The sequence below is a fragment of the Anabas testudineus genome, chromosome 2, assembly GCF_900324465.2.
Source record: "Anabas testudineus chromosome 2, fAnaTes1.2, whole genome shotgun sequence".
NCBI classification, from domain to species: domain Eukaryota; kingdom Metazoa; phylum Chordata; class Actinopteri; order Anabantiformes; family Anabantidae; genus Anabas; species Anabas testudineus.
This window is the reverse complement of record NC_046611.1, coordinates 12,285,451-12,298,444: the sequence shown is the minus strand read 5'-3', so window position 1 is coordinate 12,298,444 and position 12,994 is coordinate 12,285,451. Positions and strand designations below refer to the sequence as shown.

General features: G+C 44.3%; 1 protein-coding gene across 2 annotated transcripts; it reads right to left on the bottom strand.

The window, feature by feature from the left end:
- Positions 1-3,404: 3,404 nt before the first annotated feature.
- On the bottom strand, positions 3,405-11,422 carry gtf3c3 (general transcription factor IIIC, polypeptide 3). 2 transcript variants are annotated; one of them, XM_026361906.1, is made up of 19 exons: positions 11,156-11,422; positions 10,813-10,894; positions 10,169-10,500; positions 9,960-10,083; positions 9,660-9,851; positions 9,251-9,416; positions 8,911-9,058; positions 8,644-8,788; positions 7,320-7,420; positions 7,064-7,235; positions 6,698-6,900; positions 6,190-6,291; positions 5,955-6,087; positions 5,131-5,356; positions 4,977-5,031; positions 4,741-4,876; positions 4,493-4,617; positions 4,246-4,398; positions 3,405-4,016 (listed from the first exon to the last, which is right to left on the bottom strand). In XM_026361906.1, exons 1-19 carry the CDS (start codon positions 11,246-11,248, stop codon positions 3,894-3,896), a joined length of 2,811 nt encoding a protein of 936 aa, XP_026217691.1. In that variant the 5' UTR covers positions 11,249-11,422; the 3' UTR covers positions 3,405-3,893. The 2 variants fall into 2 exon arrangements, with proteins under 2 accessions (XP_026217691.1, XP_026217692.1); XM_026361907.1 differs by having other exon boundaries at positions 11,209-11,422.
- Between the last annotated feature and the right edge of the window lie 1,572 nt (positions 11,423-12,994).

The window sequence follows — 12,994 nt, the reverse complement described above, 5'->3', positions numbered from 1 at the left end:
AGATCATTCCATTTAATTAAGTCACAGCTCCCTTATAATGAAAAGTGGTCTGTTAGAAGGAACATATACTGTATATGAGCTTATATAGGAGCTTGTTATAGCTCACACAGGTCAATACAGTATGATCAGGTGTATGTAGATGCATTTTTGGTCCAATTCCTCTCTGAAGAAGGTCGCATTGGACCCCAATTACAGACTGTATCTTTGTTCGTCGGGAGGGAAACACTGGCGCTATGCTATCAGAACACAGAAACTCATGGATAAAATCCTTTCCCTAGCCTCCCACCCTAACCATCATATCCCAACCCTTACCCTGACCTCATTCTCGGGCCTTTCACAGTTTCCACATGGACTTTTTACTCATAAACTTCCTGCCTGAACTTCATGGGTGGAGTTTAGGCAGGAAGTTTTAGGCATTTACAGTATCCCACAGGAAAGTAATAGCTTCATCATGACATCATATCATCAACACATTACATTTCTTCTGAAACTATTCCCGACCCGGAGTTTATTTTAAAAGAACTCCAACTTTGATTTTTGATTTTAATTGGTTAATTTCACTTAAAGTTCAAGAGAATAGAACTCTGTTTGATTAGTTAGAGCTCATTTGCTACCACCAGAGCTTATTTGAACATGTCATCATTTCAGACTTAACTATGTCCATTCGACCTCAGAAGGACACACACGGGCCTGAAATAGCTGTGGCATGAGTGGAGAACAATGAGGCGGTCCCATCACAGGCGACAGCTTCCCGTCCCCAACACACCCTTCACATTCCTCTGTGCCAGTGTGTGCGTGTGTTTTCTTATTTCAGGGCATTCTTGTACTTCTAACCTCATGTAGACCAATGTGCCCAATCTAATGTGACAGAGCTCACTGTGCTCCACCAGCTAAGCTCACAGTGAAAAGAGAACACTTGGACATTAAGGGAAATCTTATGTTAATATTTTATTTTTTATAACTTCTTATGATAATAAATGTTGACATATACTTAAGGAAATCAGTTCCTACCATTTCCTCTCTCCAGATTTGTATCAGTCGAAGTTACTGTAGACTAATGTGACTAGTGATGTTGACGTTTGTCAACTGAAATCAATGAATTCAACCAATAATCAATAATTATTAGGAATTCTGAGCATTCAATTGTTCATGTTACAATTGTAAATAAAAATGTCGAAGTCTGAGACAATAACCCTAGTGATGTCATCAGGGTAATCTTCATTGACCTGTGTTATAAACTGGGGGTGTGGTATTTAGAAATCAGGTGCAGCTTCGATTTGCAAGGGTTGCATTATATTTTCATAATTACTGTTGGAGCATGACCCAGCATGAGTCTTAGCTGCACTGAATCTATTTTTATTTGTATGGTATGAGTTCCTGAACTTTATGGAGGTCCAACACTGATTACTGTGCCTTTAAATATAGATTAGTCACATCCTGTGGTCATGAATGGACACAGGAAATGAAACTACAGTGTCTTACATCAGAGATGGGGAATGAATCACTTGTAGCCACAAACTGAAAACTGAACATAAATATATATTTCAGTAGCTAGTTTATCTTGAATCACACATTAGGTTGTCAGTCGTGGTTTATCCAAGAGAAAATCTGACAAATGCTTTAATTCGAGGGGAAATGGTTAGAAAACATCAGTGCAATCTGTCTAGTAGTACAAAGTAGGCTTAACATACTTGAGAGTCTCATTTGTATGGGACTGTAGAGCCCTGCTAATGTGTCCTTCCCCAAGCAGGACGCCTCTCATGCCATTAGGAAGGGAAAAGGATAACTGATGTACCAGCAGCAGGAAGATGAAGGAATGCCAGAGGGAAATCCATCACTTACAAACTTAGGTGTGTGCTTACTCGTACCAGCTCTCACTGACAAACACATCTGTTAGCCACAGATCACATCCAAACACACCCAGGAGCCCACAGATGGCCTGTAATCGATGAGATTATAAGCAGGACCTCAGCCTATGTAGTAGATTATATCCAGATTCCAGTCAGGGTCACATCCTACATGAAGCTATTAGGGAGGAAGTAGGAGATGCTGTGCTGTCATCCTGGCATTGATCTGATTGTGCAGCTCTGATCTAAACTCACATTATTAACGGTGTGTGTGTGTGTGTGTGTGTGTGTGTGTGTGTGTGTGTAGGCAGGCTTAAATCCCTCTTCCTGTCGTTTTGACCACAGCACCTGATGCTGCAGGACAAAGACCTGCTTGCTGTTTTCAGGCCTTTATTTGTCCCTGTTGCTGCCAGTGAAGCACATTAAAGCTCCGTCAGCTCGTTTCCACAGGACCTGGCAGATGGAGGTCTGGGAACATGTATCTGAGCTCAGCACGACCCGGTCCACACATCATCCCACATCATCCCACATCATCCCACCTCACTCACCTTTGCTACGACGATCTAAGCGTCGTTTACGAAGCCCGGTTGGTGCCAAACGAGCCCCCGAAGCACGTCGCTTAGTCCCGGTCGGCGGACCTCCACCCGCCCAGGCACCATCGCCCCTCCATCGGCTGCCGAGCTGCTCCAGACGACTCCTCCGTGAGGAAACGACCTCTTCCTTGTTGTTCCCGTTTCTCGCCTTTGTTTAAATCCCACTCGTCGTGCGTGCCTCGACTTTTCCGAGGTGTTGCCAGGCTGGACAGAAAGACGCGTTCATGTCTTATTTATGTGCCTGGACCACTTCACATCCGCCTCCCAGTTTCCGCTGCACACACACTTTGTTTTCCATCGTCGTCCAGGCTGCAGAGAAGCAGGAGCGGGCGCGTCCTCATCCCGGGGACGAGTCTCTATCCGTCTCTGCGCTTTGAAACTTCATCTGAAATCCAGGCCTGGCCGTGGGACTCCATGATGACCGAGCTCAGCATCTGAAGAACTGTTGTCTCCCCTCCCCCCCCCCGCCCTACTGTAGCTCACCGGTGTCCAAACCGAGGCTCAGAAGTCTTGAAGTGGTCGCTGAAGGCGCTCCCAGAGGTCGCTGGCGACATTACAATGTGATTTATTTACTTGCAATTACAGAACAGACGAGGATTAGTGCTTCAACCACTGGTTTCATGTGCACACAGTGATGCAGGGATCCTGGGATAAAATCCCACCCACAAGTCTGTGTGTGTGTGTGTGTGTGTGTGTGTGTGTGTGTTGGGGGGTCATGTCTATTTGGGGATTTGTGACTTAAAATTCTTGAGATGCTCTGGCCTACATGAAGTGTAGTGACCCAGAGAGGAAAGATGATGGAGGCAAACGGTACAGAGGGGAGAGTCGGAGGGATTTGGGAAATAATTCCACCGCCTTAATCCCTTAAGTCTGTCCATCCACCTTTTTTGTCACATCATTGTAAAAAGACAAAAAAATCCCAACAAAGAACGAGTTCAAAGCAAAACCAAACATCACTTTATGGTTCAGAAATATGTCAGTGTATTAGACTGAAACAGTGTCGTAACAAAAATAGAACAGTCTTTACAAAATGAGTTACAGCAGCTTTAAACTGTACATTTTTTACAATAAGGGAAACACAGGGTTGTTTGTTACTAAACAGTTGGTCTAATTTAATTTCATCTAATTCTAAGAACATGGTACAAAAGAAAATCTGACATCTGTTGACATGGCACTGGAGAAAAGTTTAGTTTAAAACACAGACCGACTACTTGAATTTCAAATAACTGTCACATAACAAAACCATCGTGTTCATCCAACAATCCAGAAATAAATATAGAACCATTCAAAAGTTAGTCAGTAGTTTCTTAATGATCAATTAGACGCACTAATAGTTGTTTTTTTATTTATTTATTAAATAAAATATGTATTCACTCATGTATTTGTTTATTGAAGAATAATTCATTCTTAGTCCTTGTGATGAAGATGATAACGGCTTCGTGAGCATTTTTTTTTAAACTATACAGTGTGTGTTGATGAGCTGGCGAGCCATCTCCATGTTCCCACTGGTCTGGTAGATGAGTGACAGGTTGAAGGCGATCTCCCTCTTCAGATCCACCTGGTCATCAGCAATACCCTGCAGGGAGAATGAGTAGTGAAAGGATGGACAGAGAGGTGGACACAGAGAAAGCAGACCTCTGTGCACCAGAAACTGGTATGTGGACAAACATCCATTCACTCGCCAGCGTCCTAAATAAAGCTGAGGGGAAAGTTTCTGACTCTAAATTGAATTGAACTGTGATGCAGCAGGTTTAGCTCCCAGAAACTGTCACATTACGTCATCTGAATGTGTTGTGTGGATTCACCTCTAGCGTCTGTGCAGGTAATGTAAGTGCTTTCTGGTAGTAATGTATTGCCAAATGTGAGAGACCCATCTGGTGTAGCGCTCGGCCCAGGTTGTACATGCTCTCCTGGCAAACTCCACGTAGCTCCACGTACCGCCACAGGAAGGAGAAACCCTTAGAGCACACAGACAGCTAACGTTGACGATTACCAGGCGACGGTATCTCGTGAAAGAGCTTTAAGAGGGTGCATCGTACACAAACTCTGTACCTGGAGCACCAGCGTGTGTCGTCTGGCGACATACTTCTGACAGGCCATGTGGAAGAAGGTGAGGCCCACACACAGGCTGTGGAGTGGGTTGTTGGGGTGAGTCTGGAACGCCTGAACGTACTGGCCTGAAGACACACAGGAGGTTTGGAGACATGTTGATCCATGAGTCTCAACAGGAAACAACAAATATCTCCAATCAAAGTAATGCAGTATGTCATGGTCAGTGCAGGTCTGTGAGTGTTTTGTACCCATTGCGTGTTTGAAGCTCCCAGACACCATGGCGTTGTGTCCGCACAGGACAGACAAGGCGTGATTGTCGGGATGTTTTAACAGCAGACGCAGACAGAAACGATGGTGACGCTGGTGCTGGGAGGATATAGTCAGCTGAGGAAGATAAGAGACAGTAGTTAACAACATTTGTTCACTAAACAGACACATGTAGACAATCCCTGTGCCCCTTTTTGACTTGTTGCAGTGAGAACACCTGATTGAAAATATTCCAAAGCTGAGGCAGATCCACATTTTCCATCAGCATTAATCTGTTTGAGAAACACAGACAGAACATTATTTAGATTAGACGACAAAGAAAAACGATTCACCAGCTGTGACATATACTCCAGCGTTACACAGGAGTCTACCTGATGTAGTTATAGGCCTTGTAGTGGTTGTGGTCCAGGATGGTGGCAGACAGGCCGAAGAACTCCAGTTCCTTCCTCCGGGGCTTGTTGTCATAGAAGGAGTAGAACTCCATGGCCGAGTCCACCAGCAGCTCGGCCTCCGCGTAGCGCTGCACGTCACACAGCGTCATTATTGTGCTCACCAGCAGCTGCCACCAGTCCTCCTTTGACAGAACGTTGGTTTTACCTAAGCACAGGGACACAGAGACGCCATCAGTCTCTTAACAGCAGCTATAAAAAGGTACAGTGTGTGGTGAAGATAGTTTCAGCTTAGCAGATACAACAGACACCAAATTAACGTGTCAAAGGTTTTTATCCCCCACACATGATAACACCCTGAATAACCAACTGCAGCCTGGTCGATGGAAAATCAGCCTGAAAAAATGAGTTTCCAAAAAATACGCAGCTCTCAAAACTACGCAGAGCTTCGAATGTGGGACTTTAAGAGAGCAACAAACAGCCTTTCCTCCACATATGGCAACTGTTAAAATCACCAACTGCTCTGGGCGGCTTGTGCCAGCTGAAGGCTCTGTACATAAGCCAGATCAGCAAGTATCCACACTTCAAGTTCAGAACTTCAGGTTTTATTTGATGGTATTTATATCTAGATACGTAAAAAATGTTGATTTCCAGTGTTTTTACTGCTGATGAGGGGTTTACAACTTGTGACAACTTCACTCCGGCTCTGTGGAGGTTCAGAGACCGGTTTGTTTTCCTTCTCATGATGTATCCATCTGTTCTGTGTGGTTTCTGTATCTAAGTGTAAATAACATCTTTGTCTTTACCAGTATTGTCCAGATAAGCTGCTTCGTGGTCGGCAATCTCCGGCTGCATGTCTTTGGCTTTCACCAGCCTCAGGTGATTTTCACCCGACACGTTTACAAAGCGTACACACACTTTAGCTCGCTGCATGGCCACCTGGAACACACACACAGAGACACCTCTATTTGTGACCACTCTCTTTAACATAATGGGTTCCCTCGACCTTTCACCGTCACTGAATGAGTGTGTTTGTATTACCTTCAGCAGCATGGAGATCATGCTGATCATAGCATCTAGATAGTCCTGGATTTGTCCCTGAGTTTTCAGCAGCGTGGAACGATGCAGAAGCAGCTTTAATTCCTACTGACACAGAACAGTGTTCAAGAACATTAACACTCAACTCAAACTGATCTACTGGTTCTCATTATTATCATTCAGTGGTTTAACAGAGTGGAGCATCTTCTCTTACAAACAATCTCTGACTTCAGACCAGCCAGTTACTCACAGATTAATGTTCATCACAGCAAAACAAGCTGCCGTCAGTGACATTTGTCATTATACCCAGTAAGTGCAATGGTGCTAACTGCACAGAATGTTACACTGACGTCTGGTCACATGCTCTGTGCATGGACTATGCTGCAGTTCAGCAGAGAAACCATCAGCTCGTGATATCCAGTGATATCATGAATGGTATTAATAGTATCTTTAAAACTAGATGCTAGAAGTCGAGTCCTGCTGACCTATACAGAAACCCAGGGGCCCTTGCCTTTTGTGCAGCTGATGAATCCTGTGCCAGTGTGTCGCTGTCGTACATGGACTCCAGGGCTTTGAGCGCACACTCAGGCCGGCCGAGCTGCTGCTGCAGTGTGGCCAGGGACAGCCTGGCCTCCAGATGCTGCGGAGCCATCTCTACCACCTTAGTGTAGCTGTCTGCTGCCGCCTCCATGTGGCCCAGCGCCTTCAGACACTCTGGAGAAGTGATAAAAGAAGAGAGAGAGAGAGGAGAGTTTTTATGTAACAGTGTTTTCTAAGTGAGAAGAATTCAATTTTCAGTTTGACCTAAAAGTGTTTTAAAGCCGCAGTTAGAACTTCAAGCATTTTTAGATATCAATCACTTTATTGTTGGTCTCACCTGCGTGTCGAAGCCAGACGACGGCCAGGTTGTACTTGTCAGATATGACGAGGGCAGAGAGCAGAGGCAGAGCCGACACGTACTCTCCCACTTCCAGGTAGGCTTCACCTATGTCCAGGTACAAGTCACCGATCTCCTCTGGACTCTGCTCCATTAGCGCCAACACCAGGCTCTGAGTGGGTAATACAAGGACTCTTGGGTTAGTAGTCTCAGTAATACATCCCATTACTCTTATTGTGAAAGACTTCCTGTTTACCTCTAGGGGCTTGTAGACATGCAGGTGTATGAGGCAGACAATCAGCTTTGCCCTCAGGTCCACTGGGACAGCGTCTGGTACCTGTACATCCTTAATCTCTCCTGGATTTAGACGCACATGAACACACTCACAGTCAGCATGAATACTGTACGTTCCAAAAATATCAGCAGGTTCTTTGGGGAGGAAGGATGAAAGAGGAGCGCGGGAGTTGTGAGAGAATTCACAGCTAAGGTGTGAAGACTGTTAGCCCGAGCTACATTTCCACAATAACACAACAAACCACTGTGGACCTCTGACAATCATGTGACTCCAGTTCTGTTGTTTTTCCATTTGTCTCACAGCAAACGCTTCTCTGCAGACTGGCTCCCTGACTCATTTAAGAAAGCTGACTCACAGAGCCAGTCTGGTCCTTTGTGATTTGACCTCTGAACTATACTGACAATGACAAATGGAAAGTGTCTATTGTTACAAGAATCATGTTGATATTCTTCTGCTTTACCTTTAGTTTCCCTTTTATTTTTAGTGTTGCCAAAAATGTCACTGGTTTGATTCATATCAATACTGAATTTTTGAAAAACGTTCAATATTCATTTTCTGCAGCAGTGAAACACTAACACCAGCTGCACTTACTGGCTCTCTCCTCTCTGACAGCGATTCTCTCATCACAGCTGCTGCCACCTTAGCGTCTTGCTCTCTTTTCAGGCCGTTTTACTGACTAGTGGCACGTCTAACACATTTTTGCCACAGTTTAGATACTTGAGGACCAAACAACCAATCACTGATGCACATCATTTGTCCCAGTAAACTACTTATTCATCATTTCGTTTGTTAAATTCAACCCAACTATTTGCTTTTCTCCAAAATACACTGAGTTCAAAAGAGTGGGTTCATTACACCGTTCAACAACAACAATAATCACATAATAATAAAATCTACCTACAAAGTGACAAGAAACACGCACACAGAAACATAAATCTAAACAGGGTTGTAGCTGCTGTAGCATCGGATTTGAATCTTTTGCAAGGATGCAAGTTAGAAAGTTCCCTCTTGTGACTTCCCTTACTCCAAATAAAAACTAGTTTTTGATGCAGCCTGTTTTAAAGTGGGCCAGCTTTGTCCATATCAGAAAACTCGAGTTAAGCCCAAAATAGCTAGCTAACCCATTTAACTCAGTTTGTGAAAATATATGGGCCTCGGAGAGCTTCAAAAACATCAGTGGCAGCGTCTCTCACACTCCATTTCACTTTTCCTCTTATTAACTTAAAACTGCAGGAGTGGGATGAACTCATCTTCACTTCAACAACAACAACAAACAGCAAGTTACCGTTCTGCTCTGCTGCTTCCTCCTCTACAGACGTCTCCTGCTTCTCTGACGTCTTCTCTGACACGTTCTCTACTTGTTTTGGAGCCGTGAAGTCGGATTTAGATTCAGCCCGGACTAAAACTATGCCTGCAAACTGGGCCAAGACCTAACACACACACACACACACACACACACACACACACACACACACACACACACACACAACAGTAAATATATTTATCCCATTAAATAACATAAGCAAGACTGATTCACACGCACACAGTGTACCTGCAGGGTCTTGTTGTACTGGTGGTTGGCGATGTAAAGCTCAGCTGCCATGTTGAGGAAGTCGTCAGTGACGAGGTTGGGGTGTCGCTCCAGAGCTTCCTTGATGACACTCAGAGCTGAGGGTAAATCATTACTCTCATAGTAACTCCTGGACAGGATACACACACACACACATATATATATGTAGTAACAACCACGTGTTTAAGTGAGTACTGCCTTAATTCAGTATCTACACACACACACACACACACACACACACACACACACACACACACACACACACACACACACAGAACCAGTGCTGCGTCAGTCTCTTCATGTTACTGTGTGTGTCCCGTACTTGGCCATGTCCTTGGAGAGCTGCATGAAGTGCTCTCCATCCTCCATCGGCAGCAGCAGCAGGATCTTGCGGTAGCCGTCCATGCACTGCTTGTGCTCCCCCAGACGCATGTGGAGGCTGGAGCGCTCCCACAGGTAGCGCACGTTGGTGGGGTCGTACTTGATGGCTGTCAATCAACAGTTGATCTTACAGGTGAAGACGTGCAAAGTGGGATTTTTACATGCTTTTCACAAGTTACAATAGTTCAGGGAATCACTTTGTGAGTTTAAGAAGGTGCGTCACAACACGGATGACCTACACCAGGAGTGTCAAATCCTGATCCAGGGATGGTTGGAAAAAAACTGAACAGGGGCCCCTGAGGACCAGGATTTGACACCACTGACCTGCACGGTGCAACGGTCACACTGACCTTTTGTATAGCAGACGATGGCCTGTCGGATGTTGTCCTGCTCCAGAGACATTTCAGCGAGTCTGATCCACTCCTCACAGTCCGACGGGTTCAGGTGGGCAGCGATCAGACCAAACTGCACAGCTTTTTCCACGTCTCCATCGTCCTCGTAGATCATAGCCAACGTGGAGAAAGGCTCGTAGGCTAGAGGAGCTGAAGGAGGAGGAACAACAAATGTGGGTTTTAATTCCAAGTTTCCAATGTATGTGGATAATAATCACTTTAGAATCACTTTTAGATTTATTAGAACAGTAACCATACCCTGTCTTATGATCTCCATACACATCAAGATGGCATCCTCTTTGTCTCCTCTGGCGTAGCGGATGTTGGCTTCTCCCATCAGGCCTCTCAGCGCTCGGGGCAGCTTGCTGTGAGGACGCTTCTCCTAAACACACAGAGTCACAAGCAGACACACATTCAGAGCTGGAATAAAACACCCAGACAATGATTTTCATCCTCCTCCTCCTCACCTTCATCATCTTCTTATTTTCTCGGTTCAGCTCCATTTCCAGCGCGAACACGTCTCCAGCCGTCACATCTTCCTCTTCCTCTTGTTCTTCCTCTTTCTTCTTCCTCTGTCTGGCTCCCCTCTGTCCTTTCCTCCCTCGTCTCTGTTTCTTCTCTGCAGGCTCCTTGTCCGGCTCCTCCTTTTCCCCCCCCACCTTGTAGTCCTCGTCATCTTCATCATCAACATAGCTCAAACTGTCCTCTTCTTCGTCTTCCTCCCCAGAAGACTTGAGTTCTCGTGTTTCACCCAGCATGGAGGCGAATGCGAGTTGGACTCCGGGGCTGACTCCTTCTTCTACAAGGACAGAGAGCAGTGTCAGAAAAAGTCGCCCTGTGTTGTTAGGTTTTATTGTATCTGATTAACTGTGCACAACAAAAAGATTTTGAGTTTGGTATCAGAGGAAACTGATTCATCATAGTTTTCTAATAACTGTTGGCTGCACCCACATGACATCAGCTGTTTGATGACGTAGTATTTTCTCATTACGTACAGTAGATTTGATAAGTAGAAGGTCTCTTTGGTTCCCCACAGCAGACCTGTGATTGTAAAGTGTTACGGTAACATATTATATTGTGCTATAGTGTACTGTGGTGTCTTTGATTTTACCGGTCTTCACAGGGATTTGCGCCGAGGTGGAGGGCTGAGCTTCATCCTCCACATCCTCATCCTCAGCTAACACCTCTGACTCCTGAGGGAGGAAAGAGAGGTTTAGGTTAACTGAACAAAGTTAATGTTAGTTAACCTAATGTTAGTTGACATTAATTAAGTCAATAAACATAATTACAACCAGATAACGATACACAGTGACACTGAATAAGAATGTAAACAATACACATATTCATGTGTTAGCTAACAGCTAACTAGCTAGCTAGCTAACATAGCTCAGTCGCTGAGCAGATGTACAAGCTCTGATCCAGATACCAGATTTTACTATAACGTGTGATTTTACCTTTGACTTTCTCTCGTCTCTCCTCCTGTCAAACTCCTCAAAGCTGATCTTACCCTCCAGGTAGTCTATGAGCTCAGCACTGAACCCAGACATGTCTCTGTCCCTCTGCCGGCTCCGACTGACGCTGACTGAACGAACAAGGGATGATTCTCCAGACAAACTCCGTCACATCACGTTACAGCTCTAATATCTAATGTCAGCATTTAAAGAGGAGAAATACACCGTGCTGAACGTGAATAAACACATCCACATGCAGGCTGAACTGAAGTCACGTGATAAACGAAAACTTCCGGGTTGTATTTTTCACGTTAGCAACCACGTGTTGACATCTAGTGGTGGAAAATGGGACATTTACAATACTTCAATCACCTCAGTGGAACCTAAACTTTGCTAATGTTACTGTTAATAATACTGCATAAAGTGGCCGTATAAAGGCTAAGTATTCTTTATCTTACATACACAGTGTGAATTCATATGCACACATGCTGGATATAAGTGTAAAGTACTTACATTATAGTGCAACCTCCACCGCCCGTCCACAAAAAAAGTGGATTTAACTAAGCAAATAGTCTCCCCTTGGATGATTACTGCATGGATCATTATTAAAAATAAAGTTATTTAACGCTAACTGATGCAGTGAGTAGCTTCTCATTTCTTAACCATGTCTGAAGACACATCCTGTGGTCGTGGAAAAGATGTTGATCTGTTTCAGAAGCGTCAAATTATTGTAATGAATCAATCAAAGAAAACATATAAGGAGATTAATGAAACTACTAAAACTGGGTTTAAGAACTGTCCAATGGAAGAAGGTCATGCGGTCTGATGAGTCCAGATCCAGACTCATGATCCGCCCTGTTCCAGAGTGATGGGAGCATCAGGGTGAGAAGAGAAGAGAAGAGGGTGAAGTGATGCACCCATCATGCCTGTGGGGGCAGTGCTATGATCTGGGGTTGCTGCAGTTGGTCAGGTCTAGGTTCAGCAACATTATGTGTCCAAAGAATGAGGTCAGCTGACTACCTGAATATAACATCAGTGGATTTTTTCTTCCCTGGTGGCACAGACATATTCAAATAGTGAAAGAGTGGTTCAGGGAGCATGAAACGTCATTTTCACACATGGATTAATAACAACAGAGTCCAGACCTTAACCCCATTGAGAATCTTTAGGATGTGCTGGAGAAGACTTTGTGCAGCAGTCTGACTCTCCCATCATCAAAACAAGATCTTGGCGAAACATTAATGCAACTCAGGACGGGTATAAATGTGGTGGCACTGCAGAAGCTTATAGATGTGATGCCACAGTAAATACATGGCATAATCAAAGCTAAAGGTCCAACAAAATATTAGAGTGTGTGACTTTTTTTAGATGGGCAGTGTGTAATTATTTGTAATCACTTTACAGAAATATAACTTTATTTATAGATTTCATTTTCCCCCAAATTCATTGCTTCCTAATATAAAACAAAATATTTGATCATTTGAATGTGTAGCTGAAGCGTACATAATAAAAAATTAATATGACATGTTTGCTTTGTCACCAACCGGTTGGAGATTTACGTCAAAGCATATCTGCTTTTCCATCCCACAAAGATCCAGCTGCTCATTCAACAGCCTCAAGTCTGACATATTCATGTGTTATCTTTTCATCTCAAAAGAGAGGGAAGAGAAGACGAGGAAGGGATGGAGGGAAAAGTGATGGAGGGTGTGGTTTTTCCCTGGCGGATCATTCTCCTCCTGCTCCTGACCTGGTTTCCTCTCAGAGTGTTCATCAGTGAACACTGATGCCTCCTGTTTGTCCAGTGTCCTGATGGCCTGGGCCCAACTGTGTGATGACTGCACC

Bases quoted from the DNA above. Each gene is read 5' to 3' on its own strand.
- gtf3c3 (XM_026361906.1), bottom strand. From the start codon at position 11,248: ATGTCTGGGTTCAGTGCTGAGCTCATAGACTACCTGGAGGGTAAGATC. The intron at 6,088-6,189 runs GTAATACAAACA...TGTGTGTTCCAG, and splicing joins TGATCTCCATGCTGCTGAAG to GTGGCCATGCAGCGAGCTAA. The intron at 4,877-4,976 runs GTGTTCTCACTG...TATCTTCCTCAG, and splicing joins TTTGGAATATTTTCAATCAG to CTGACTATATCCTCCCAGCA.